The 25,597-nt window shown below is 39.3% G+C and overlaps 1 protein-coding gene across 1 annotated transcript; it reads right to left on the bottom strand.

The window, feature by feature from the left end:
- Positions 1–421: 421 nt before the first annotated feature.
- Positions 422–14,611, bottom strand: LOC128577387 (T-complex protein 11 X-linked protein 2-like). Its single transcript, XM_053579615.1, has 9 exons — positions 14,485–14,611; positions 10,319–10,421; positions 6,463–6,583; positions 5,200–5,420; positions 3,909–4,045; positions 3,467–3,684; positions 3,187–3,368; positions 2,227–2,390; positions 422–824 (listed from the first exon to the last, which is right to left on the bottom strand). The coding sequence occupies exons 1-9, from the start codon at positions 14,609–14,611 to the stop codon at positions 592–594; spliced, it is 1,506 nt and encodes a 501-aa protein (XP_053435590.1). The 3' UTR covers positions 422–591.
- Positions 14,612–25,597: the final 10,986 nt, after the last annotated feature.

Genomic DNA, 25,597 nt, shown 5'->3' on the forward strand with positions numbered 1-25,597 from the left:
GATTTAGTGAATTTCTGACTTCCAGAAGCCCCCATGCTTACTGTCTGGATAATACCCGAAAAGAAATTTCATAGCTCTCAAGGAAATGATTTTTCACTGGAGAACTGGAGAAAATGTTAGTACCTTGGAGCCTGTGGCTCAAGAAATAGAGCACCAGCCCCATATACCAGGGGTGGCGGGTTCAAGCTCGGCCCTGGCCAAAACTGCCAAAAAAAAAAAAAAAAAAAGAGAGAGAGAAAATGTTAATACCTGACACCCTAACTGCTCAAGCCAATATACTAAAGACTGATCGATCAGCTAGTGAAGGGAAAACTAAGGTCCCATTGGATTCTCAGCTAGTTAGGGGATGAAGGCGCAGAACTTGACTTCAACAGTAAGACAAAAGGAACTGAAATTTTCTTGCAGCTCAGAAGTTTATTAACCAACGGGGTTGGGTCAGCTGGTGTTTACATGCTGACCCCTGCAGCCCTGTATCCCGGCTGTAGTGAGGAAGATGGCTGGCTTCTCTGCTGGCCACAGGTGATATCATCTCAGGAACATGCTGAGCCCTCTCTCCTGGGTCCCTGTTGCCATGGCTGGAGTCCAGCACTATCAGATAGGTTCCACTTCTGTTTCTTGTGCTTGAACTAGAGTATCGACATTTTTTAGGATCTCAGCATAGTATGGGCCAAATACCTGCTGATTATGATGCATCAGCTTGACAAACTTCCGGCCTAGTTCTGTCAACTCTCCTTCGATGTGATTAAGGCCTTCAGGGAAGTGTAGCAGAGACTCCTGCATGCCACGAACCAAACAGCATTTGAGAAACAAAAGGAGGCGCTGATCTGTGAGCAGGGAAAATCAGCAAAAAGAGGAACAACAAAGAGGTTTCAGAAGAAATTCACAATGTCCTTGCTTTATCTGCTCACCAGCTTTTTTCTGTGTAAAAGCTGACATTATTTTTTTTTTACTTCAGAATATTAAGGGGATTAATATGTTTTGGTTACGTATAATCCTTCTGTGACATTTGAGTCTAAGTTATAAGCATGCCCAAGTTTCAAGTTACCTGAGTTATTCACTGACACATCCACTCATTCAAGTAAACCAAATAAATGAATTTTATGTCATTTATTTGAAGGCAGGAATGCCAACAAACTCCCAAAGATAATGCATGATCAAAAGATGGTTACATAGATGGAGTTGGAACATATTCTTCTTAGTAAAGTCTCTCAAAAATGGAAGAAAAATGTGCTCATACTATTATGAAACCAATATATAATCACCTCACTTTCATATGAAAGATAAAACACAACTATAGCCCAAGATAAAGGAGGGAAGAGGAAAGGAAGTGGAGAGCGGGGGGGTTGGGTGGAGGAAGGGTAATCGGTGGAATCTCACATATAGTGCATATTGCAAGGGTACATGTCAAATCTAGTAAGAGTAGAGTATAAATGTCTGAACACAATAATTAAGTAAGTAAGGTGAAGGCTACGTTAACCAGTTTGATGTAAGCATTCCAAGCTGTATATAAAATCAGCACATTGTACCCTATAAATGCATTAATGTATACAGTTATGATTTAATAAAAAAATTTAAAAATACCCCAAATAAATAAAAAAAGATGGTGAACTTGTAAATTTCTGGCTGTTTATAAGATAACTTTATGTAGTTATATACAAGATCCTATTGTGCATTTAACCTAACAATAGGATCCTAAACCTGGTATCTGAAATTTTAAGGACATGTATTGTAGCAAGTGCACCAAGTTTATGTCCACACACCCAAACTAGACTATGGTAAGATGCTAAAACTAAAAGCAAAGATAACCAAGTTCACTGCTCCCATTGTACTATGGAACATGTCCTCCAGCCTAACTCAGCATCAATTTCATGAAGGGGAGTAAAATCCCACATGACAGCTTAAAGCATGGGATAGATAAAGGGTTTCTCCTCAGATCTTGGACTACAGTTAGAGAATGACCAGAAATAACTTGGTAGGGTTAATGGGACAGTCTCTCATACTTGTGAGTTATATGTCTTGGGTACTGATACACCTTAAAACCATATATTCACTATTCAAACTGAATGAGATCTATTTTAATCCTGTATATTAAATTTAAAAGACTTTCCAAATTATCATGCTTTTCCATTTTTTAATGGTTAGGCAACTCACTTCCAGGATAGTGATTACCTGCACACACCCCATTTTCTTTCCCCTCTTCTGTGCCACTACCATAGGGATTCTTACCAATGATACTACGGACACGGTTTTCTTTCTTGGTGATGTTCTGGAGTTGTCCTATAAGACATACTGTGTTTTCACTGCTTAGGGCAGTAAAGCCCAGGTCCTTGAGGCCACAATGAATTTCCTGAGACACCTGTTCACTCACATTCAACATAGCTTCTTCAGGCCTAGATAATGAAGAACAGAAATCAGAGTGGCCCTGGCACAGGGACAAAACTCAGAGAGCCCCATACCAGTATCCAGATCCACTCAAGAGAGAATTCCAGCCTCCCTACTACCAACAGACAGCAAGAGCAACTGGGCAAGTGAAAGATTTTCACTGTTACCCTTAAGGTACAAACTATTCCATATATATAGTACCATATGCCACCTCAAAGTAAACAAGATAAATTGGGCAAGAATTAGGTTCCATCTTGGATACACTTGGCATTCTTTATCCCCATAAACTTTATTTAAATATTATTTAAATATTTTCTTGGATATTTTTAATGGTTGTTTTCCCTATTCCACCAATTAAGTTGCAAATATATTAAGAGACAGATTTCTAATTCCTATATTTCTATTGGTATGCTATCCCTGAATGCAGTAAATTATCAATCAGTATTACTGACTAACTGATCAATTCTGGATATTCATAACACAAATCCATTGTCACCTAATCATATATACACACACACACACACACACACACACACACATATATATGTATATATAACAAATACAATCATGAAGATTTGTCACAAACTAGCCTCCACACTATTACTCTTATTTGGAAATAGGTTTTATTTTTCCCTATCACAAGCCTCAGTACAACGTATCAGACATCAACAATCCTTGGAAATGGTTCCTAAGGTCCTTTGTGTAGTTTGAGATTTTGCGATGAAGAATAAACAATAATATATTATTTGGTTATCTCTCAAATAGGACATATTTTCTACTCTATGAAAAACCTATGAACCTTACTTGGAGTTAAATTCCTCAGTCACAGCCTTGGTTATGCATTTCAGTTTATCCACAAATCCAGGTGAGTTGAATAAAATTGAACCAGAGAAACTTCTAGCCACTAGTAAGACTGAGGCCAATATAGTCAAGTGGCGCAAATGGGACCCCATTTCCTGGACCCGGATTCTGTCCATCAGCAGAGTCTGGTAAGGCAAGGAAGAAGAGGCTGTCACAAGAAGAGTGTTCTAATGGAGGCCCTGATTACAAAACGATAAGGATATGCCACAACACACATTCCTACCTCAGGGAATTCTTCATTTTCAGGATCCCAGAGGAGGAGATTCAGGTAGCCCTGGTATAGCACCATTATGGGATTGGGAGGATCTGAATTCTTAGCTGCCTTGTCTGGAGTTGAACAGGCCATGCTGGAGGAGCTGGGGATGTCAGGAGAATCCAGACATGGTGTAATGAGGTCTGTGGCTGCTTTGGTTAGCCATTTCTTGGTGTAATCAAGGAGATCTATGGCAGAGAAAGAAATACATATCTTTAAATTCAGGTCTTGAAGATGTATTCACGGTTAATAAGAAGTGATTTTTTTAGGTCTTTCTGTCTTACATAAATGCTTCTCTCCCTTGCCCAAGAAAGAAACTCCCTATTCAAAAAGTAGAAATATTCTCTACCACTGTAAGATGGCAGACCGAAGGTCAAATCTCCCCTCTTCTGCCCTTAAATTTTACACATACTGGGTTGTTTGTCAAGGAGTTCCTGGAATTTAGCTCTTTCATACTGGATGGAATATTCCTGCAGGTAGGGTCGAATGCTCTGGATGGTATAGTTCGCCATGTCCATTTTCATTAGGCCCAGAACATGGAAGATGCCCCTGTCATAGGGAGAAATATAATATTTACACTATGAAAGGAAATCTAGTGTGGAGGGGTAGAATCCAATCAATACGTCATAGAAGTCAGAATATTTTAGACTTAGAAAGGACCTTAAAAGCAACAGTTTTACTTCAACTTACAAATAAAAATGCCATGACCAGTGACCCACGGCCAGAGTTGGTGGCAGAACTAAAGACATATATATACATCTTAACCTTTTAACTACCAGTCTAGAGTTTTTACTACTGTAGCCATTCTGTCACCTGGGAAAAGGGTGGTCAGTGGAAGGACTGTGGGCGAAGGACCCACTAACTGTAGGCAGTTGGAATGTGGGTGATTGAACTTCTAACTCACTGGACAAATCATTTTACTTTTGGTTACTCAAGCTGTAAAACAAGAGTAATCCTCATTCCTGCCCCCTCACAAAGTTTGAGTCAGGACAAAGAGTAAAATATCTAGAAAAGGAGTAACTGAAATTTGTATAAGAAAGAATTACTATACTGCAATGTCTTAACAGTGTCATATTATAAAGGGAGTCCAAATGATCTAAAGATCATTAAATAAACCCTGAGAGACTATCATTGGAAAATAAAAACGAATCATCCAGTGATATAGTTTGGATATTTGGCCCCTCCAAATCTCATGTTGAAATATGATCCCCAGTGTTGGGGACGGGGCTTCGTAAGAGATATTTGGGTCATGGGGGGCAGATCTCTCTAAATGGCTTGGTGCCCTCTTGGCAATACTGAGTGAGTTTTTGCTTTATTAATTTACATGAGAACTGTTTGTTCCAAAGAAACTGTCACCACCTCTTCCCTCTCTTGTTCCTTTCTCCAACCATGTGACACACTTGCTCCCCCTTCACCTTCTGCTTTTATTTGGAAGCTTACCAAAGCCCTCACCAAAAGCAGATGCTGGCACCATGCCTCTTGTACAATCTGCAGAACAGTGAGTCAAATAAAAATTACCCAGATTCAAGTATTTTCTTTATATTAATGCAAATTGAGTACCACATTCATAAAGTAGAAAAGAGGTGTTGGTCAGTCATCAGTACAGAAGAGCTAGACAAGACAGAGGCCAATAGTGTCTGGTTCAGAGTTCTCTAGTATGACGTCTAAGCCAGATTTTGGGGATAGCAAATCTAGAATCTCACCTCAGTAACTGTACTGGATCTGTTATGCTCTGTAGTTTCTTTACTGCTTCATCTCGAACTGGTGCACATAGCAGGGTCATCAAACTAAGAATGTAGTTAGAGAGACGAGAGACATCTAGGGCTCCATGTTCTGCTTCTTGCTTGAGGAGATCCATGTCCAGAACTTCTTTAATCTCATTTTTTAGGCGGATGTGGCGTGGTAATAGCAGTGATAGCAAAACCTGCCCCACAAAGAAAATCAAAGGAGCCAAATTCTGTTTAGAACCCTGCACTTTTTCTAAATAACAATGCTCTTGGCCAAAAGCATCCCAGACCACATCTTCTGGGGGTCAGACAACTAGGTCACTAGGTTTCTTAAAGAGTATTATGTTTTTCTATTTAGGGGACAATTACTATTTAAGGCTGCACTGGGATCAGTTACAGGAATGGTCATTAATTATTATTTTCTAGGTCGAATGAGGTAAAGCATGAATAAAAACAAGAATGTGGGTGGTGCCCGTAGCTCAGTGGGTAGGGTGCCTGGCCACATTTTCCAAGGCTGGCAGGTTCGAACCCGGCCTGGCCAGCTAAAATCAACAGTGGCAACTGCAACCAAAAAACAAAATAGCCAGGTGTTGTGGCAGGTGCCTGTAATCCCAGCTACTTGGGAGCCTGAGGCAAAAGAATCACTTAAGCCCAAGAGTTTGAGGTTGCTGTGAGCTATGATGCCATGGCAATCTACCAAGGACAACATAGTGAGACTCTGTCTCAAAAAAAAACAAAACAAAAAAAAAAAAACAAAAGGTGATAGAAAGAAGTTCAGGATTTAAAAAATATAAAATACACACCACAACAAGGTGATGAGGCATGGTTAGTAAAGGATAAGGACATTTTTTAAATTGTTTTACTCCAAAGGGCAAGAATGAAATAAGCAAAGGAACTTTTAAGAGTCCCTCGATACAGCCTTTTGACTCAAGAGTGTAAGTTTCTTGTGGGTAAGGGCTTTCTTATTCATCTGGGTGCTTCTGAAACACATAAACTGTAGTGTGAGTTCAGTTCACTGAATATTCATTTAATTGAATGATACATTGTGTTGTTATAGCAATATCCCAACTGTCAAGCTTCATCTCATACAAATAAAATACAAGCTTCTCCATACTATCTATTTAAGCAATGGACCATATTCAAAAAGTAAACCACTTAGGATATTAGTAGCCACTGGCAGTCCAAGGGTCTGAGATGCCCAGGAGCCTCCCATCCACAAATGGAAGCTTGGTTACTCACCTCCTTAACTTCTGTCATAAGTTCAAGAGCACAAGTGAATTCGGGAGGATTACTCAAGAGTTGTTCTCTTAAATGGTCCCAAAAAACATTGTACAATGTCTCCATGAACCTGTCTTCCAGACTATAAGAAAGTTCGATGAGCAAATTGTTCTATACCCAGAGAACTTGATATAAGATCATAATTTCCAAAATAGCATTTAAAATTATAAAAGACCATCATCAAATCAACAGGCCAGGAGGTGCTGTGTCTGTCTAGACTTGAGAAGGGTTGTATAAATTTAAATTAGTCTCAGATGCAAAAGCATTGGTCAAATCCTCTCAAAAGGGAACTTCGTGGTTTCAGAGAAGCTGTCTTCCTGCAATAGGAAGAACTACAAACTAGGGATTGAGACCCTGAGTACTAACAGTGGTTCTGTAACTAGCATAGATCTGTGACTTAGTTTCTATTTCTATTGACTTAAACCTTTGAACTACATAATCTTTTTCATTCGAGTCTGAAACCTACTTTAAATTCAGCAAGACCCAAATTGAACTCATTATCTTCCCCCTTCAAACCTGTCCTTCATGTATGTTTGGTCCTATAATCCAGAAAACGAAGCTTTTTACCTCTTAAAAATACAATAATAGGGCGGCGCCTGTGGCTCAGTTGGTAGGGCCCCGGCCCCATATACCAAGGGTGACGGGTTCAAGCCCGGCCCCGGCCTAACTGCAACCAAAAAATAGCTGGGTGTTGTGGCGGGCGCCTGTAATCCCAGCTACTTGGGAGGCTGAGGCAACAGAATCGCTTAAGCCCAGGAGTTGGAGGCTGCTGTGAGCTGTGTGAGGCCACGGCACTCTACCGAGGGCCATAAAGTGAGACTGTCTCTACAAAAAAACAAACAAACAAAAAAAAATACAATAAAAATTTATGCTTTTTGTTTAGAAAATACAAATGATTGCAATCAGTGTAACCTGGCTTATTGTACCCTCAATGAATCCCCAACAATAAAAAAAAATACAAATGATACAAAAATAAATGAAATAGTCAAAGTTCCTCCCACAACACACCAACATAACTTGCAAAAGTCACCAACTATTATCTATCAGGTGTGCACTAGAGTCCTTTTTAATTACTTTACCCTCATCTCTTTCATACACTTGCTTAACAAATTCCATAGATTCTGCTTCCTAAATATCTCAGGTATCCATCCTTACCTACTATCATATCCTACCTGGACTATTGTAAGTCTCTTAAACGGCCACCTGGCCCCCACAAAGACTTACCCCAACAATGCCACATATTCTTGATAATCAATGAGTTTTCCAAGACACAAATGTGATCACAATGGCATGTTCATTTAAAATCCTTCAGGAGCTCACTGTCACCAGCAGGATACATGGCCTCTAAGACCCTTCATAATTCTGCTACCTTTACTACCTCACTCTCCTCTTCTTCCTCCTAACACACTGTGCTCCAACAATAATGATCTACTTATAATGACTATATAATTGCCTTCCACAATTTTATCCCTCTGAATTGAAATTTCCTCTTCCAGGAGAGTGTTTTTCCCCCAGAAAACATCTGAAAAGGCTTAATTAAAGTGTCACATTATCGGGCGGCGCCTGTGGCTCAGCGGGTAGGGCGCCGGTCCCATACGCCGGAGGTGGCGGGTTCAAACCCAGCCCCGGCCAAATTAAAAAAAAAAAAAAAAAAGTGTCACATTATCAGGAAAGTCTTCCCTGACCTTCCCTAGGCAGCTGAACACTAACATAGAACTCCATGCACCAGATAGGAGAGAACTTATCACTCCACACAGTAGCTATTTGACTATGTATCTCTCCTACAGAGAAGCTTCATGATGGCAAAGGCAGCATCTTACTCATCTATACATCCCTAGCATTCATCTCTGATCTCCACCTAATAAATATTCATCAAATGTTTAAATAAATGTCTGATAATTAGATTTTCCCTAAGAACCTATAACTGTAATTAGTACTATTCAATAAACCCAAATGTAAAAGCAATTGTCAATTATCTATAGAAAATGGATAACCCCAAAGTCTATTTCGGCTTCTTATCTAGTATACATTTTTCATTACTCTACTTGAAGAAGATTGTTAATAACATAATAGTGAAATTCAAGTTCTAAATAATATTATTCCAGCTGCTTCATTTACCCACTACCACCACCATTGTGATACCAAATCACTTTAACAAACCTTCACTCTAATAATTTAACTTTTCTCTGCACAACTACCAGCAGAATAATAAATCTAAATTGGGGTCCAGGGATTACGAAGGCAATGAAGAAGGTGGTAGGAGATCTGTGTTTTGGCAAAAATGTCTTTAAGGGACGCTATCATTGGCATGAGTGGCTATTGTGAACAGGAAAGAACAAATCTAAGGAGCATAAAGATCAAGAGAACCATTGACAGAACAAGGTACTTTAGTAACAGAATCCCTAAAGTGGCAAAATGGCAGAAGCATTTAAGGTGGGAAAATACAAATGCTATAAAATATAGATTCTGACAAAGAAACGTACTCATTTAACTACTATATCTTATCAGGGGCAGTCAATTCATACTTGCTGAATGACTCTTGTTTATGTATTACAATATCAAGATAGTTGAGAAACCCCAAAAGTCTCATTTTAGAGGGGCATTATTTATGAATGAGGTTCTAATCAGGATTCATAGATTCTTTTTTTGTGTGTGTGTGTGTGTGTTTTGGCCAGGGCTGGGTTTGAACCCGCCACCTCCGGCATATGGGACCGGCACCCTACTCCCTGAGCCACAGGCGCCGCCCGATTCATAGATTCTTTATTAAGCTGATTATAAAGGGGAAATGTTCCCTGAAATCTCTTCTTCCATTAAGAGTAGGCAATACCACTATTAACAAAGTATCCTGTCCATTTATACCTGTTACATCTGTAGACAATTAAAGGAATAGCCAGTAAGAGATACTCTCTGTCTAAAAAGGTCTGCAATCACTCTGTCTTATTGCTAACTGAGATCCCCAAATGAACATTTTGACAATACAGAGACTTGAGTATCTCCAACTCTGACACGCTTGAGGTCAGACGTGTTTAAAGTCACATATATTTTCAGAGTTTGGAATATTTGCAGTATAATTGCAATATAATCCAATGAGCATTTCCTTTGAGCATCATATCAGTTCTCAAGTAATTTTAAATTTATTTATTATTATTATTTTTTTTTTTTTTTGTAGGGACAGAGTTTCACTTTATAGCCCTCGGTAGAGTGCCGTGGCGTCACACAGCTCACAGCAACCTCCAACTCCTGGGCTTAGGCGATTCTCCTGCCTCAGCCTCCCGAGTAGCTGGGACTACAGGCGCCTGCCACAATGCCTGGCTATTTTTTTGTTGTTGTTGTTGCAGTTTGGCTGGGGGTGGGTTTGAACCCGCCACCCTCAGCATATGGGGCCGGCGCCCTACTCACTGAGCCACAGGCGCTGCCCCAGTTCTCAAGTAATTTTAGATTTTAGAGCATTTTGGATTTCACCCTTTCAGATTTAGGATGATCAACCTTTAATTGCATTGATCTATTCCCTATTTCAATACAATCTGCAGCTTTGACGTTTTCAAACTAATTATTACACCGATTTGTTTTATTTGTTGGTACCTAAGACACATTTAAACATTAAATTTCTTTCTTTTTTCTTTTTTTTTTTTGGTTTTTGGCTGGGGCTAGGTTTGAACCCGCCACCTCTGGCATATGGGACTGGCGCCCTACTCCTTGAGCCACAGGCGCCGCCCTAAACATTAAATTTCATAATAAGGAAATTTGAACCAAACCCTATTTGTGCTTTGTACCTACACCAGGAAAAGTAAAACATTTAAAAAAAAAAAAAGTCTACCTGTTTGGAGATAAAACATTCTCTTCCATGTAGAAATCTTGATTTACCATGATTTCATGAGCAATGCTCATCCTGGAAACTTCGTTAATTGTTTCTATTAGACCTGTAACAGAAAAGACTTCAGGCTACTCTCTGGAAAAAGGCATAGTAATCTTCAATAGAGAGAACTCACACAAGTAGCATTTCTATTACATTCAGAGATTCACTCAATCAAGTAAGGCCTCCAAATTTAGATTTATCAAATAGATTTCACACAGATTCAATCATTTTAATATTTGAAGTTTTTTGAATTCTTTGCCCTTAGACAACACTGAAACTCTCAAGAGAAGTCAAGCATGGGAAGAATTTTTTTTAGGCTAGTCAAGTGAAGCAGTGGGAGTGGAAAAGGAAAGGAAGTTAATTTTTGAAAAATGAAGTGAAATTGATTTTAAAACTTTCTTCTTGAAATGTAAAAACAGTAAGTAAAACACCGTAAATGTTGAATAAGTTGTGGTTTATAAAGTAAACATTTATCTAAAAGTTGTGTTCTACTATCTTCTTCCTACTCAAAGGCCACAGGCAATAAGAGAGCTAAAGTCTCTATAGATAACACCAAAAATCTTACTAGTGGCTCTAAACCTGAACCATGATTCTAAAGCAAGTTTCCAGATCTGGTGATTCAACAAACCAATACAATTTTTTAAAACGAATAACTGCCAATCTGCCAATTTTTATCTTTCCAAATGTGGACATGAAGGCAAACAAACAAAAATAAACAACAAAAAAAATCCTATATCATGAACAAAACAATCATTGCCTACAAATAAAGCAAATTTTAACACTCCCAAAAGTATAAGAAAAATATACCGAGTATTAAGAACAGTTCTTTAAATGGAATCTAACTGTATTTTAAAAACTCATTACAATATTTTTTTATTTCATTCAATACTGTTAAGTATGTCACAAATTAGTAATGGAATTTGAAAACCAATATTCCAAGCTCCTCATACATACTACTTACAGCAGTGATACTAATAGTAAGCATATACATGGTGGCCATAAAGTTTGTGTGCAATTTAAAAAATAGTTGTCTATTTGAAATTGCTAAATTGCACATGAACTTTATGGCCATCCTGTATAGAAATTACAATTATTACTATTATATAAAATGAAACCTAAAATTTATTCTTGAATTCATTTTCAATAGTTTCATAATTTGTTCAGAGATAACTATTTGTCCCAAATAAATAATAAAACTTACATATAACTATCCTAAAACTTGCTCCAAGAAGATGATCTACTATGTACACTTATTTTTCATTTAAAAAAGTCTTTCAGAAGTATGGAGAATTCTCAAAGAACTAAAAGTCAACCTTCCATTTGATCCCACAATCCCTGTACTAGGTACCTACCCAGAATAAAAATCATTTTACCACAAGGACATTTGCACCAGAATGTTTACTGCAGCTCAATCCACAGTTGCCAAGACATAGAAGCAACCCAAGTGCCCATCAATCCATGACTGGATTAACGAACAAACTATGATATAAGCACAACACGGAGTACTTACTATTCAGCTATAAGAAAAGATGGAGACTTTACATCTTTTGTGTTTAACTGTATAGAGTTGAAACATTCTTCTTAGTAAATTATCTCATGAATGGGGGGGAAGTATCCAATGTACTGAATCTTAATATGCAACCAATATATAAACAACTACAGGCCCACATGAGAGAAAAAACACAGTGACAGTCTAGCAAGGGAGAGGAGGGAAGGGAAGGAGGAAGAGACAGGGCAATTGGTGGGATCTCACTTAATGTGCACAATGTGAGGATGTTCAGCATGCCCTCTGGGTGAAGGGCTCAACTACAGCTTGAACTTTACCTTAAAAATGAACACAATGAAAAAAAAAAAAAAAAGAAAGAAATGTAAACAATGTAACCGAAACATTTGTAGCCTCACATTAATCTGAAAAGTCTTTCAACAAAAGTCTCCATTGACATTTCCTTTCTATCCAAAAGTACATATATTGAAATATACCATCTAATTAATTCATTAAGACACGCATTTGCAAGGCACTATGAATTAAGAATTATGTTCACTAGCAGTGACCTCAAGTGGCTAAAAGAGAAACATGTAATTCAACTTAGCATCATGGACTCCAACTTTTTTTCTCATTTCAGTCTTTAAGAATTTAGGTCAAGTGACATTTTGACAGGTCTACAGATTAATGTTTGGCTAAAATCATTGTAGATTATTGTAAAAGATCTGCAATTTGAGTTCTTGTGAAGTTGGACTACCAACAAATCATATGCCTAATAACATAAGGTGTGAAAAAGAAACCTCATTTCCCATTGTTTACATAAATGTAAATACTGTTATTATAGATCTAAAGAATTGTACTCCAGAGCAGTGATAATTTTTATTTCAACAAAGCACAACTGGAAAAGGACAGAACACAATTCCAGCACCAAATAATTTGGATTATTTCTGGTCTGTCCTAAGTCTACCATTTACACTCTACAAAATCAAAAGAATGCTATCTATTTCCCATGTTTTGAACTGACTCAACCACTTTCAAGTATTTTTTTATTTTGGATTAATATGAGGGTACAAATGTTTAGGTTACATTCTTTTCAATTTTGAGGTAAAGTTCAATTTCTAATTGAGCCCTTCGCCCAGGGCTGAACACCCTCACATTGTGCACATTAGGTGAGATCTGGCCAATCACCCTTCCTCCTCCCCTCTCCCCCTTTGCTAGACTATATTTGTGTTTTCTCTTTAGTGTGGGCATGTAGTTGTTAATATATTGGCTTCATATTATTATTGAGTACATTGGATACTTTTTCCTATTCTTGAGATACTTCACTAAGAATATGTAGGGAGAATGGGAACCAAAGACTCTAGTCTTGGCAGGGGAGGGCATTTCCAGAAAAAGGGAAAATTAAAAAGTAAGCTGAAGGAGTCGGAACAAAGAAAAGTCAGCTAGTTTATTTTTAAGTTATTGCTAAATTTCTTATCTGAATAAGTTTCTATTTTTTTTCTGAAATTCTGGTCTGTTGGGGATAGTTTACACCAATACTCTACTGAGTTTGTGAATATTCTGAAGAAGTAAAATGGTTATGAAAGAGGTTATGATAAGACCTGGAATAGATACACCTTCTAGGTAGTTTCCTGCTCATTAAACAGACAAAGCAGATATCCACTGTGGAGATTTGCATTTGGTTGGGGCAGAGACCAAGGGAATAGCTTGAGCCCTGAGATATGGGCAGTAAATTTAATTTTTTTTTTTTTATCGCAGAGGAAAATCCTCTGGGGTGGTGATGAGAGGAAAAAGCCTCTCTCCCACTGATTCCTAAGAGGAGATTAACACCAGTGGTGTTTTACTCCACAATGAGCTAGCGGAGCTAGCTAGGAATCCCTCCCTAGGAATCTGTGTGTGTGACTTCAGACAGGAGGCTTCCCCCACACCAGGCTCAAGTTTCAGATGCTCCAAAACCGCTCAAATCCTTAAAGTTAATAATAATAACAATAGGAGCTGATAGCTCACTCAAAGAAAATACTGGCCTCTTTGTTCCCTCCCTCAGCTTACCACTTGGGTAAAGAGGTTTCAAATGGAAGTTGTGTGGAACAAAGACTGGGGGCCACTGGCGGGAGCCCACGAACAGGCGGTGGTCCCCTGAGCTCCCCACCTTTGAAAATTCTATTCTGTGCCTCGTGTCTCTTTCTTTATCGTCGATCCTAACTTTGTATTTCTTCAGCCAGTCGCGGCAGTTCCACAGGTCTTAGCGGACCCTGCCCCCGGGGTAGGACCACGACAGAATATATTTCAACTCTAGGTAAACCCAAAAGATTCGAACTACTGCCGTATCAATTTTCGCTGGTAGTTGCCGTGTCTACCATGGTGACTGCTCTCAAGTCTTGTCAAACACAAGTAATTATGCTTTTAAAGCCAATGTTTAGAAAATTTTACTTACCAACCAGGAGCCTAACTCCTATATGTAAAGATTAGTGAGGGAAAAAGACAGGAGAAAGAATAATCCAATATAGGACTAACGCAAATTTTAGGAAGGAAAAATACAGTTTCAATAGCCTTTTATGCCCCGTAAAGGTCCTTAAGCCACAAGGTCCCAGTTCTTTTAACCTCCCTGCTATCAAGCACTACCCAAGGAAGTGATGTGACCTACGAGGAGAGTAGTTATTTAAACAGAAGTCTTCCTCTTCTTGGTTCTTCTCTGATGTTTCAGAATTATGGGCTCCACACTTTGCTTCATTAGGATCATTTTGGAGTACAGTTTCCTCACTCTTGGGCATCTTGATGTTATCTGGAGTCAGAGAGAAAAGAGGCAAGTTGTGTAAGATCAGGCTCTTATTCAGAAACAAGGGGGAAGAGGGTTCTCTAATTGCCAAGTATGCCCTGGTGACTGAACCTGCTGCTCCATGTTGATGGGGTTAGGGACAAAGGCTTCATGCATCTCTCAAAGGAACAAATGGGGTTCTCAAACCTTCAAGGTTTCCACCTTCAGGGAAGGGGAAATTGAGACTAGTGAAACTACTTGTACTGAAATTAAAGAAGTTTAGTATTGGACAAACAGAAGAGGAAAACCAAGGCCCAGAGATGAATGATGTCTTTCCAGAAGTAGGGCACACTGCGCACTACTGACCAAGCTAGGAAAGAAATCTGCTTTTAATTGGTCCCAGAATACTTCTCTTTCTCCTTAATTTCAGCTTCAGATCCTCCTGAAAAGGGCTGGCAGCCTGGCCTGAGGCAGAATGGTACCCGCCACACACAGCCCTCCACACACAGGTTCCTCACCTCTTCCTCTGTTCTGGACCGGCTGCCCCGCGGCTGAGTATGATAGTGAAGCCCCTCTGCCTTCCTAACCTGGTTCCGGGATATACCATTAAAGCCAGGGTGAAAGGGGACACCAGCAGGGAGGGGTTGGACGGAACCATGGAGATAATGATGTCTACCTAGAGTGCACCCCTACCGGTTAACACTAGATAGGAGAGTCCAAACATGAAAACAAAAGGTGGCTGGTTTCCCGGGTATTGAGGCGGGTGCCTTGGGAACCTAGAGAGCAACAAAGGTAAGTAGGGTCACACAATTGGGTGATGGAGACCAGAGGCGGAGATTCCAGTGAGGACGCTTCAAGCTCCTACTTTCCTTGAAGCGCTTCAGGAGCTTGGAAGTAATCTTCTTAAGCCCTATTCCCACAACTAAAGGCGAGAAAGTGTTCAAAGCTTTTATCTCTACTCCCACCAAAAAAATACCGTTTGAATATTAGTAACTATTTAAGAAAGAAAAGGAGCATTTTTACATGTTTCACTTCACTGGTGTTCATATAGCCATAGAAATTCTGTTTTTTCGGGAGGTGCCTGTGGCTCAAGGAGTTGGGCGCCGGTCCCATATGCTGGAGGTGGCAGTTTCATACCCAGCCCTGGCCAAAAACCACCAAAAAAAAAAAAAAAAAAAAAGAAAAAGAAATTCTGTTTTTTCTTCTTTTTGTACAAGTGAATTCTTCACAGAAGGTGATGGAGAGACAGATGAACTGTTAAAAATTCATTTTAAAGAGATTGCAAACTAATATAGCCTTTTTGGAAAGAAGTATGGAAAATTTTCAAAGAGTTAAAAGTAGACCTTCCATTTCATCCTAGAATCCCATCACTAGGTAGCTACCTAGAAGAAAAAAATATATTTAATTTTACTACAAGAACATTTGAACTAGAATGTGTATTACAGCTCTATTCATAATCGCCAAGATGTGGAAACAACCCAAGTACTCAACAACTCATGAAAGAGTAAACTATGGTATATTTATACTGTGGAATACTATTCAGCCACAAAGAAAGATGGAAACTTTACATCTTTTTTATTTATTTATTTATTTATTTTATTTTTTTGTAGAGACAGAGTCTCACTGTACCGCCCTCGGGTAGAGTGCCGTGGCGTCACACGGCTCACAGCAACCTCTAACTCTTGGGCTTACGCGATTCTCTTGCCTCAGCCTCCCGAGCAGCTGGGACTACAGGCGCCCGCCACAGCGCCCGGCTATTTTTTGGTTGCAGTTTGGCCGGGGCTGGGTTTGAACCCGCCACCCTCGGCATATGGGGCCGGCGCCCTACTCACTGAGCCACAGGAGCCGCCCAACTTTACATCTTTTATATTTACCTGGACAAATCTGAAGAATGTCTTCTGAAGTAAAGTTATCACAAAAATGAAAAAACAAGCATCCAGTGTACTCAGTGCTAATGTGAAACTAGTAGATAAATAACTACATGCCCACACAAGAAAAAAAAAAAACCACAAATCAAGTTGGGGGAGAAGGGGTTGGTAAGCTCTCACCTAACAGGCACAATGTAGGGGCATATGACATACCTCCAGGATGTAGGGCTCAACTACAACTTGTACTTTACCTAACAAACACAAACACTGTGACCTAATCGTTTATTCCCTCATATTAATCTGAAATTTTAAAAATTCATTGTATAGGGGCGGCGCCTGTGGCTCAAAGGAGTAGGATGCCGGCCCCATATGCCAAAGGTGGCGGGTTCAAACCCAGCCCCGGCCAAAAACTGAAAAAAAAAAAAACAAAATTGTTTTTCATTTTACAAATATGGAAATCAAGAATCATTTTGTTGTTGTTGTTGTTGTTGAAATTTTTGGCCAAGGCTGGGTTTGAACCCACCACCCCCGGCATGTGGAGCCTGTGCCCTACCTCTTAAGCCACCGGCACCGCCCCAAGAATCATTTTAAAGGGCTGATAATAGAAGCTGTGTGGTGAACGGACAAGACTATAGCCTGAAAAGGGATACTAATTTTGGTTTGAGATCTTTGAAGTCAATTTCTGACATGTTCTTTATTACAATCCAATTGTGAGCTTCGGAATTCATCTGTAATCTGAGGGTGTTGGAGTAGATGACTCTAAGAGCCCTCATGTTGTTCCTTCTTCCCTCTTATTCATAGTTTACTCCCAGTTACCCTACTGCTATGAGTATCCCCCATTGGCATGTATATATATCCATATTACATTATTCAAGCTCTCCCTTTTACCCTGACATAATTTCTTAACACATTAACTTTTTTTCATAAAACAAGACTATAGTATGACCAGATTTTCATCACAATCCTTGACATGTTAGTGACAATAGTAGAATGTGGATATCTTACAAAACATGTGGATTCTGAAGAAGGATGTTATGGAGAAGAGGTCCAAGAACTTCCAGGCTAAGGAAAATACACCTTACCCTAAGAACTTTCCAGCCTAAGGAAAATCCACCTTACCCTCCAGGCACAAGATACTATGAGGGGACTTAGCTAGTAAAGGTACTGCTTAGCTGGAGAGTGCCATACTAATAAATACTAAATAAATACTAAATGTGAACTTCTCCTCACTTTCTGATATTTAGGTCAGCAACATCAACTGTGAAACAAATTGCACTCACACCAAACCCAGAATAAATGTTTAAAATATTTTACTTTATTTGAATATCAAATTTTACATTCATGAAGGATATGTTTTACTATACCAGAAGTTGATTTCTCACTTAAAATATCAGAATTCTTATGTTAAAAAGTTTGATGAAAATATTTCAAATTGTATATAAAACCAGCACATTGTACCCCCATGATTGCATTAATATACACAGCTGTGATTTAATAAAAAAAATCAGAATTCTATTTGATTTATTTGTAAGAAAAAATTTTTAGAATGAAATGATACTAGTTCATTTCTAAAAACAATCTCCTCAGTGATACCTACAATTTTATTAGTACTTGATTCAAATAAGTTTATACAGTCTCTTTAAGTTTCTTAATATTGAAATACCCTGGAAGAGGGACTGGAGGAAAATAGAAGTGTGGGAACACTAAAGGAGGGGAAGCAGAAGGAAATGACAAATTACTTTTTGCCTACAGTTGGCTCAAATACAGTATTAATATTATAATTTGTGTTATCAAGAACCAACTAGACAAGTTAGAAATTGAAAGCAATAGGGCGGCGCCTGTGGCTCAGTCGGTAGGGCGCCGGCCCCATATACCGAGGGTGGAGGGTTCAAACCCGGCCCCGGCTGAACTGCAACCAAAAAATAGCTGGGCGTTGTGGCAGGCGCCTGTAGTCCCAGCTACTCGGGAGGCTGAGGCAAGAGAATCGCTTGAGCCCAGGAGTTGGAGGTTGCTGTGAGCTGTGTGATGCCATGGCACTCTACCGAGGGCCATAAAGTGAGACTCTGTCTCTACAAAAAAAAAAAAAAGAAAGAAATTGAAAGCAATAGAGAGATGAAGTGAAAAATATGGCCTACTTCTTTTTAAATTTTAGTTAATGATAATATAAAAAATACCTATGTTCCAAGTCCATATTCTCTGCACACCGTTTTACCTGCACATTAAGTAAACAGATGTTATTTTGTGCCCATTTAATAAGAGAACAAACTCTGGATGAGATAGATTAGGTAAATTTCTAAAGATCACACATCAAGCAAAGAAGATATGTCTTGGGTGGCGCCTGTGGCTCATAGGAGTAGGGTGCCGACCCCAAATGCCGGAGGTGCCAGGTTCAAACCCAGCCCCAGCTAAATAAAAATACTGTTGCCTTTCTTCTCTTAAAAAAAAAAAAAAAAGAAGAAGAAGAAGCTATATCTTGAACATAGTAGATCTTCTGGCTATCAAAAATATATATACATTTTTTCTTTCTTTTTTTTTATGGTACTACCTTACCTCAATGGACAAGAAGCAGTTTACCAAAATGTAGAAAAACCTAACATCAGAAGTGGGGAATAATATTTATACAAGAAGTATTATAAGTGGTCAAAAGAAGGAAAAGTATCTTCCAGGTGCTTTAAATAAAGTATTAACCCGTCCTTAACTAAAGCCCTAAACAAGATAATGCAGAATTACCTGGGATTTTAAGATTATGGAATCACTGTCACTGATTGTCTCCCCACTCAACCTCAAAATCCTTTCTAAGCCTTCATAATGGCTGATGTGATACATGTATTCCCCAGAAGTACATATTCACCAAAAGGCAAATATTTGTCAATCTCAAAAACAGTTGAAAAATCTCTAATCTCTAAAGTAATGTCCAAAGCTTTCCTTTCCATATAATATTTTGTAAATTTTCATATTGCTTTTGTTAACTATTAATAAAATAAGTGTATTTCTTTTAATATAAAGCCAACCCTAAATCTTTTAATAAAATTTTTGCTCCAGAAAAAAAGACAATATATATTGGATTCTTTTACTCCTTGGCATACTTCTGGTTACTGACTCTGGGTATACATAATAAAATTTTCAAGGCCACTTAGGAGAATTCCAGGTCTGCAGCAGGGAATTTTTACCCTTCAGTTGTGCTTTAACCTAATCTCAGTACCATGATCTATTGCAATTTGTTATATTCTATTTTATGCATACTATTCCAAAAAAGAAAATTATTCTAGGGCCACGCCTGTGGCTCAGTGAGTAAGGCGCCGGCCCCATATGCTGAGGGTGGAGGGTTCAAACCCAGCCCCGGCCAAACTGCAACCAAAAAATAGCCGGGCGTTGTGGCGGGCGCCTGTAGTCCCAGCTGCTCTGGAGGCTGAGGCAACAGAATCGCGTAAGCCCAAGAGTTAGAGGTTGCTGTGAGCCGTGTGACGCCACGGCACTCTACCCGAGGGCGGTACAGTGAGACTCTGTCTCTACAAAAAAAAAAAAAAAAAGAAAGAAAATTATTCTAATCTTATCCATAAGGACACAAAAGAAGACTAATGGCTTGGCGCCTGCGGCTCAAGCGGCTAAAGCTCCAGCCACATACACCTGAGCTGGTGGGTTCGAATCCAGCCCGGGCTCGCCAAACAACAATGACGGCTGCAACCAAAAAGTAGCCAGGCATTGTGGCGGGCGCCTGTAGTCCCAGCTACTTGGGAGGCGGAGGCAGGGGAATGGCTTGAGCCCAGGAGTTTGAGGTTGCTGTGAGCTGTGATGTCACCGTACTCTACCCAGAGTAACAGCTTGAGGCTCTGTCTCAAAAAATTTAAAAAAAAAAAAGGAGACTAATGAAAAGAGAAAACATCATAAATGGCTGCAAGTGGTATAGAATTATAGAATTTAAGAGTAATACTACATGGGGCGGCGCCTGTGGCTCAGTCGGTAAGGCGCCGGCCCCATATGCCGAGGGTGGCGGGTTCAAACCCAGCCCCGGCCAAACTGCAAACAAAAAAATAGCTGGGCGTTGTGGCGGGCGCCTGTAGTCCCAGCTTCTCGGGAGGCTGAGGCAAGAGAATCGCTTAAGCCCAGGAGTTGGAGGTTGCTGTGAGCTATGTGAGGCCACGGCACTCTACCGAGGGCCATAAAGTGAGACTCTGTCTCTACAAAAAAAAAAAAAAAAGAGTAATACTACATAAAGATACTCTAGTTAATGCATAAAAAAAAATCCTTTCATTTTATGAATAGGCATTTGAGGCTCAGAGAACTTAAACATTGTGTAAAGCCACTACCACTTCACAGAAAAGTCAAGACTAGAACCTATACCTCAGATTGTTTATTCCACAATATACAGGGTGGCCATAAAATTAAACTTGCATACTATTTTTAATTGTACATGAACTTTATGGCCACCTTGTATAAAGCCATGCAAAATCAAAAATGATAATTTAAATATTTATATTTGCTAAAGAAAACTGTAAATTATTAGGCTATGGAATGAAAAACAACTCTTCTTACAAGTAGAGTTAAACAGAGTCCAAGATTGCAATACAGTATAGTGTAGTGAAAAAATAAACAGCTAATTAAAGTAGTGGAGACACATAAATATAGGTTGACACCTTTATTTCACTTCATTTCATTGTATAGAACTGAGGCTTGAACTCCTAAGCTCAAGCCATCCTCCCACCTCAATCTCTGAAGTAGCTGGAACCACAGGTGAGTTTCACCACATGCAGCCTTAGAGTGGTACTTTAAATAACACCACTCAGATTCATGAAACAGATTTATTTCATTACTGTCTCCTTTAGATACAGAACTACACACATAACGCCATTTGCATTTTTCCTTTGACAAATGTGTTGTCTTCACAGAACACAAGAGGAGTTTAAGAAGGTTCTAGGTAATCTGGAGGCAGTCTGGAAGTGAACTTTTCAAGCTAAACTGAGACATAATGGATGGAAAAACCATTAGAGACATTTAAGGAAAGAAGTTTCAAAGCAGGGGAAGATCAAAGCTTCAGGCAGAAGCATTTGGTGTCTACCTCTCCATTCATATATCACTCCATTCTTTCTCAACAATGCTGGCCTTTATTTCTTTCCTTAACAAGCAATCCACCTTCCTACCTCAAGGATTTAAACATCCTATTCTTTCTCTTTGTGATGCTTTCTTCCTTGTTTTGTCCCCCTTTCCCAAAACTGATTCCTCACTGTTCAAGTCTCAGCTTCCAAATCCTAAATTCCTCAGATTATGTACTATGGCCCACCAATATAAACAAGAATTCTCTGTTATGCTCTCTTAACATTCTGTACTATTTGATAATAGAAATTACCATAGTTTATGATTATACATTTATTTGCATAGTTAATATTTACTGTATATGGAACTCCACCTTGAGACTAAGCTTCCCAAGGGCAGTTGTATGCTTTGCTCTTCTCTGTGCCTAAACCATAGTAGATACTCAATGTTACTTGTGGGAACAAATGAATGAATATGCATAAATACTCTAATGTCACAGGAAAACAAAAATATTTGAAGAATGACATACAGTGGGACACCCTTCACCAAACTTGCTGGAACCATCTTTGTTACCAGAGTCAGCCTTTCTTTATCTCATAAACATGCTTCTTTTCTGCCTGTCTTTCAATTCTTGGCTTCCAGTAAAACATTGAATATACCAATGGACAATGGCAAGACCATGTGTAAAAAGACAACTCTAATCTACAACCTTTCCAGGAAACCAATCCCCTTATCTATAATAAACAACCCAGGAAGCCAGCCTGCTGTAAATCATACTTATAGGAAGTTGGATTTCTATTTCTAGTAACAATTAAACAACAACTTCTATAACAATTGGCCCCAAATGTTTAGGATTTGATTTATAATTGACAGTGCTGTAATTTTTAGCCCTGATTCCATGTTAGGACCAACAAAAGCAAACCAAATATGCGCTCCTAACCAACACATGATGTTCTACTACTAATTAGCCCACATACAGCTCCGCCTGCCAACAGCCTCAGTAGTTTAACACGACAGCTACTCAAGGTGACAATAAGAGTTAGAGTAAATAAAAAGCTGACAAAAACTTTTAAAGGAAAAGCTGCAGGAAGAATGGGGACCGAAGACCCCATTCTTGGCAGGTGAGGGCACCCCCAGATAAAGGGAAAATTAAAAAGTAAGCTTAAGCAGTTGGAACAAAGAAAAGTCAGATAGTTTACCTTTAAGCTAGCCATTGCTAAATTTCTTATCTGAACAAGTTTCCGGCCTTTCCTGAAACTCTGGCCTATTGGAAATACAGTTTACACCAATATCCTACTGAGCCTGTGAACACTCTGGGGAAGTAAAATGGTCATAAAAGAGGTTATGACAAGACCTGGAATAGATACACCTTCTGGGTTGTTTCCTGCCCATTAAACAGACAAAGCAGATAACTATTGTGGAGATTTGCATTTGGCTGGGGCAGAGACCAAGGGAATAGCTTGAGCCCCGAGATATGGGCATGCCTTAAGGCAGAGGAAAATCCTCTGGGGTGGTGATGAGGGGAAAAAGCCTCTCTCCCACCAATTCCTAAAAGGAGATTAACACCATTGTGGTGTTTTACTCTTCAATGAACTAGCGGAGCTTAACACCTCCCTAAGAATCTGTGTGTGTGACTCCAGACTAGAGGCTTCCCCCACGGAAGGCTCAAGTTTCAGATGCTCCAAAACTGCTCAAATCCTTAAAGTTAATAATAATAATAGGAGCTGATAGCTCACTCAAACTACTGGCATCTTTGTTCCCTTCGTTTTACCACCTGGGCAAATAGATTTCAATAAAAGTTGTGTGGAACAAAGACTCAGGGCCACTCGCTGGAGCCCACGAACAGGCGGTGGTCCCCTTAGCTCCCCATCTTTGAAAATTCTATTCTGTGCCTCGTGTCTCTTTTTTTATCGTTGTTCCTAACTTTATATTTCTTCAGCCAGTCCCACCAGTTCCACAGGTCTTAGCGGACCCTGCCCCCGGGGCGGGACCCCTACAAAAAGCTTTAAAATAAGATGCCTATATGGGAGTTTGAAAACATTAGGTATTTAAAATAGGCTATTTGCATATGCAGGGTTGCACACATACCTAGAAAAGACCTGAGAAGGTGTTGGGGTCTCAGGGAAACTTGCCCATTCCCCCTAGGTTGGTTCACTGAAAAGATCAACTCACAGTTATGGTAGATTAATAAGAGAAAGATTTATTTCCAAATACCATGCACATGAGGGGAACCACAAGAATGATTTCCCAAAGTTCCAGTGATAGTGGCTTTTAAAGATGCCTTTTTGAAGGGAGAGGGAGAGAAACTATAAAGTATACGCGTAGCTAGTGTTTGCTAGGGGGATGAGTAGATGGAGGGAAACTGATTCATTAGTAAATTAACCTGAGAGATAGGTATTGTGCTTCAAATGACCTTAGGGCCAGGTGTATTAGCATGTGATAAGGAGTTTAGCAGCCCTTTACGATTTTTGGTAGCTAGAGAAAAGTCTTTGTTCAAACTTCCCTGATTATGAATAGCCTTTATTTTTTTTATTTTTTTGGCCGGGGCTGGGCTTGAACCCGCCACCTCCGGCATATGGGACCGGCGCCCTACCCGTTGAGCCACAGGCGCCGCCCATGAATAGCCTTTAATTCAAAATAATCTTTATACCAAGGAATCATTTTGGGGTGAAATTCCCTTACCTCCTTCAAGGGCCTTAAGTTTTCACTTCTGGGTGATCTTGAGACTCCTCACAAGCAGAAATTGAAGGTTAAGGTACAGTTTTAAACTACCTAACTGAACACATATATACACAATGTTCCTTGGCAAAAAGCCTGAGAAATTTATTTGTTAAAGAGTTTTAAGGAAATCTGTGTCTAATCATTACCTGACCATTAAGCTAACCAAGTAGAGACATCAGTGGCCACTATTGATAAAGAAACACACACATGGGCGGCGCCTATGGCTCAGTCGGTAAGGCGCCAGCCCCATATACCGAGGGTGGCGGGTTCAAACCCGGCCCCGGCCGAACTGCAACCAAAAAATAGCTGGGCGTTGTGGAGGGCGCCTGTAGTCCCAGCTACTCGGGAGGCTGAGGCAAGAGAACCGCTTAAGCCCAGGAGTTGGAGGTTGCTGTGAGCTGTGTGAGGCCACGGCACTCTATCGAGGGCCATAAAGTGAGACTCTGTCTCTACCAAAAAAAAAAAGAAAGAAACACACACATAACAGAATTAGTTTGAAAAAGTCCCTAAACAAATTAATAATAACAACAACAAACAGAATAAAAAAGAAAAAGAAAAAAAACTGGAGAAGGAGAATCTAATTTCCAAGATTTGCATATTTTATTATTTACAATGTCCAGTTACCTTGGACCCTTATCTTATACCGTAAATAAACATTAGCTCAAAATGGATTAATGGCTGAAATGTAAAACATGAAACCATAAAACTCCTGGAAGAAAACATATAGGAAAAGTTCCTTGAAATTGGCCTTGACAGTGATTTTTTTTGTGATATCACACCAAAAGCTCAGGCAACAAAAGCAAAAATAAGTGAGACTACATCAAACTACAAACTTTCCACACAGTTAAGGAAATAACCAAGCAAAAAGACAATCAACAGATTGGGAGAAAATATTTGCAAATCATAGGTCTGATAAGGAGTTAATATCCAAAATACGTAAGAAACTCACACAATTCAATTGCAAAAACATAGATAGCTGCATTAAAACATGGGCAAAGAACTTGAATAGATATTTTTCCAAAGAAGATATAAAAATAACCAATAGGTTTATGCAAAGTTGCTTAACATAATCATTAGGGAAATGCAAATTAAAACCACAATGAGATATATCTCGCATCTATTAAAATATCATATGGTATACCTTAAATATATAGAGGGTGTCCCCGAAATGTATACACATTTTAAGAAAGGAAAAAAAACTGCATTAAATTTGCAATACTCGGGTGGCACCTGTGGCTCAGTGAGTAGGGTGCTGGCCCAATATACCGAGGGTGGCAGGTTCAAACCCAGCCCTGGCCACACTGCAACAAAAAATTGACGGGCATTGTGGTGGGCGCCTGTAGTCCCAGCTACTCAGGAGGCTGAGGCAAGAGAATAGTCTA

This window comes from Nycticebus coucang, chromosome X, assembly GCF_027406575.1.
Source record: "Nycticebus coucang isolate mNycCou1 chromosome X, mNycCou1.pri, whole genome shotgun sequence".
NCBI lineage: Eukaryota > Metazoa > Chordata > Mammalia > Primates > Lorisidae > Nycticebus > Nycticebus coucang.

Coding starts and splice junctions, on each gene's coding strand:
- LOC128577387 (XM_053579615.1), bottom strand. CDS start 14,611: ATGCCCAAGAGTGAGGAAACTGTACTCCAAAATGATCCTAATGAAGCA. Junction 5,421..6,462: donor TTATGACAGAAGTTAAGGAG/GTGAGTAACCAA, acceptor TTTGTGGGGCAG/GTTTTGCTATCACTGCTATT. Junction 3,369..3,466: donor AAAATGAAGAATTCCCTGAG/GTAGGAATGTGT, acceptor TTGCCTTACCAG/ACTCTGCTGATGGACAGAAT.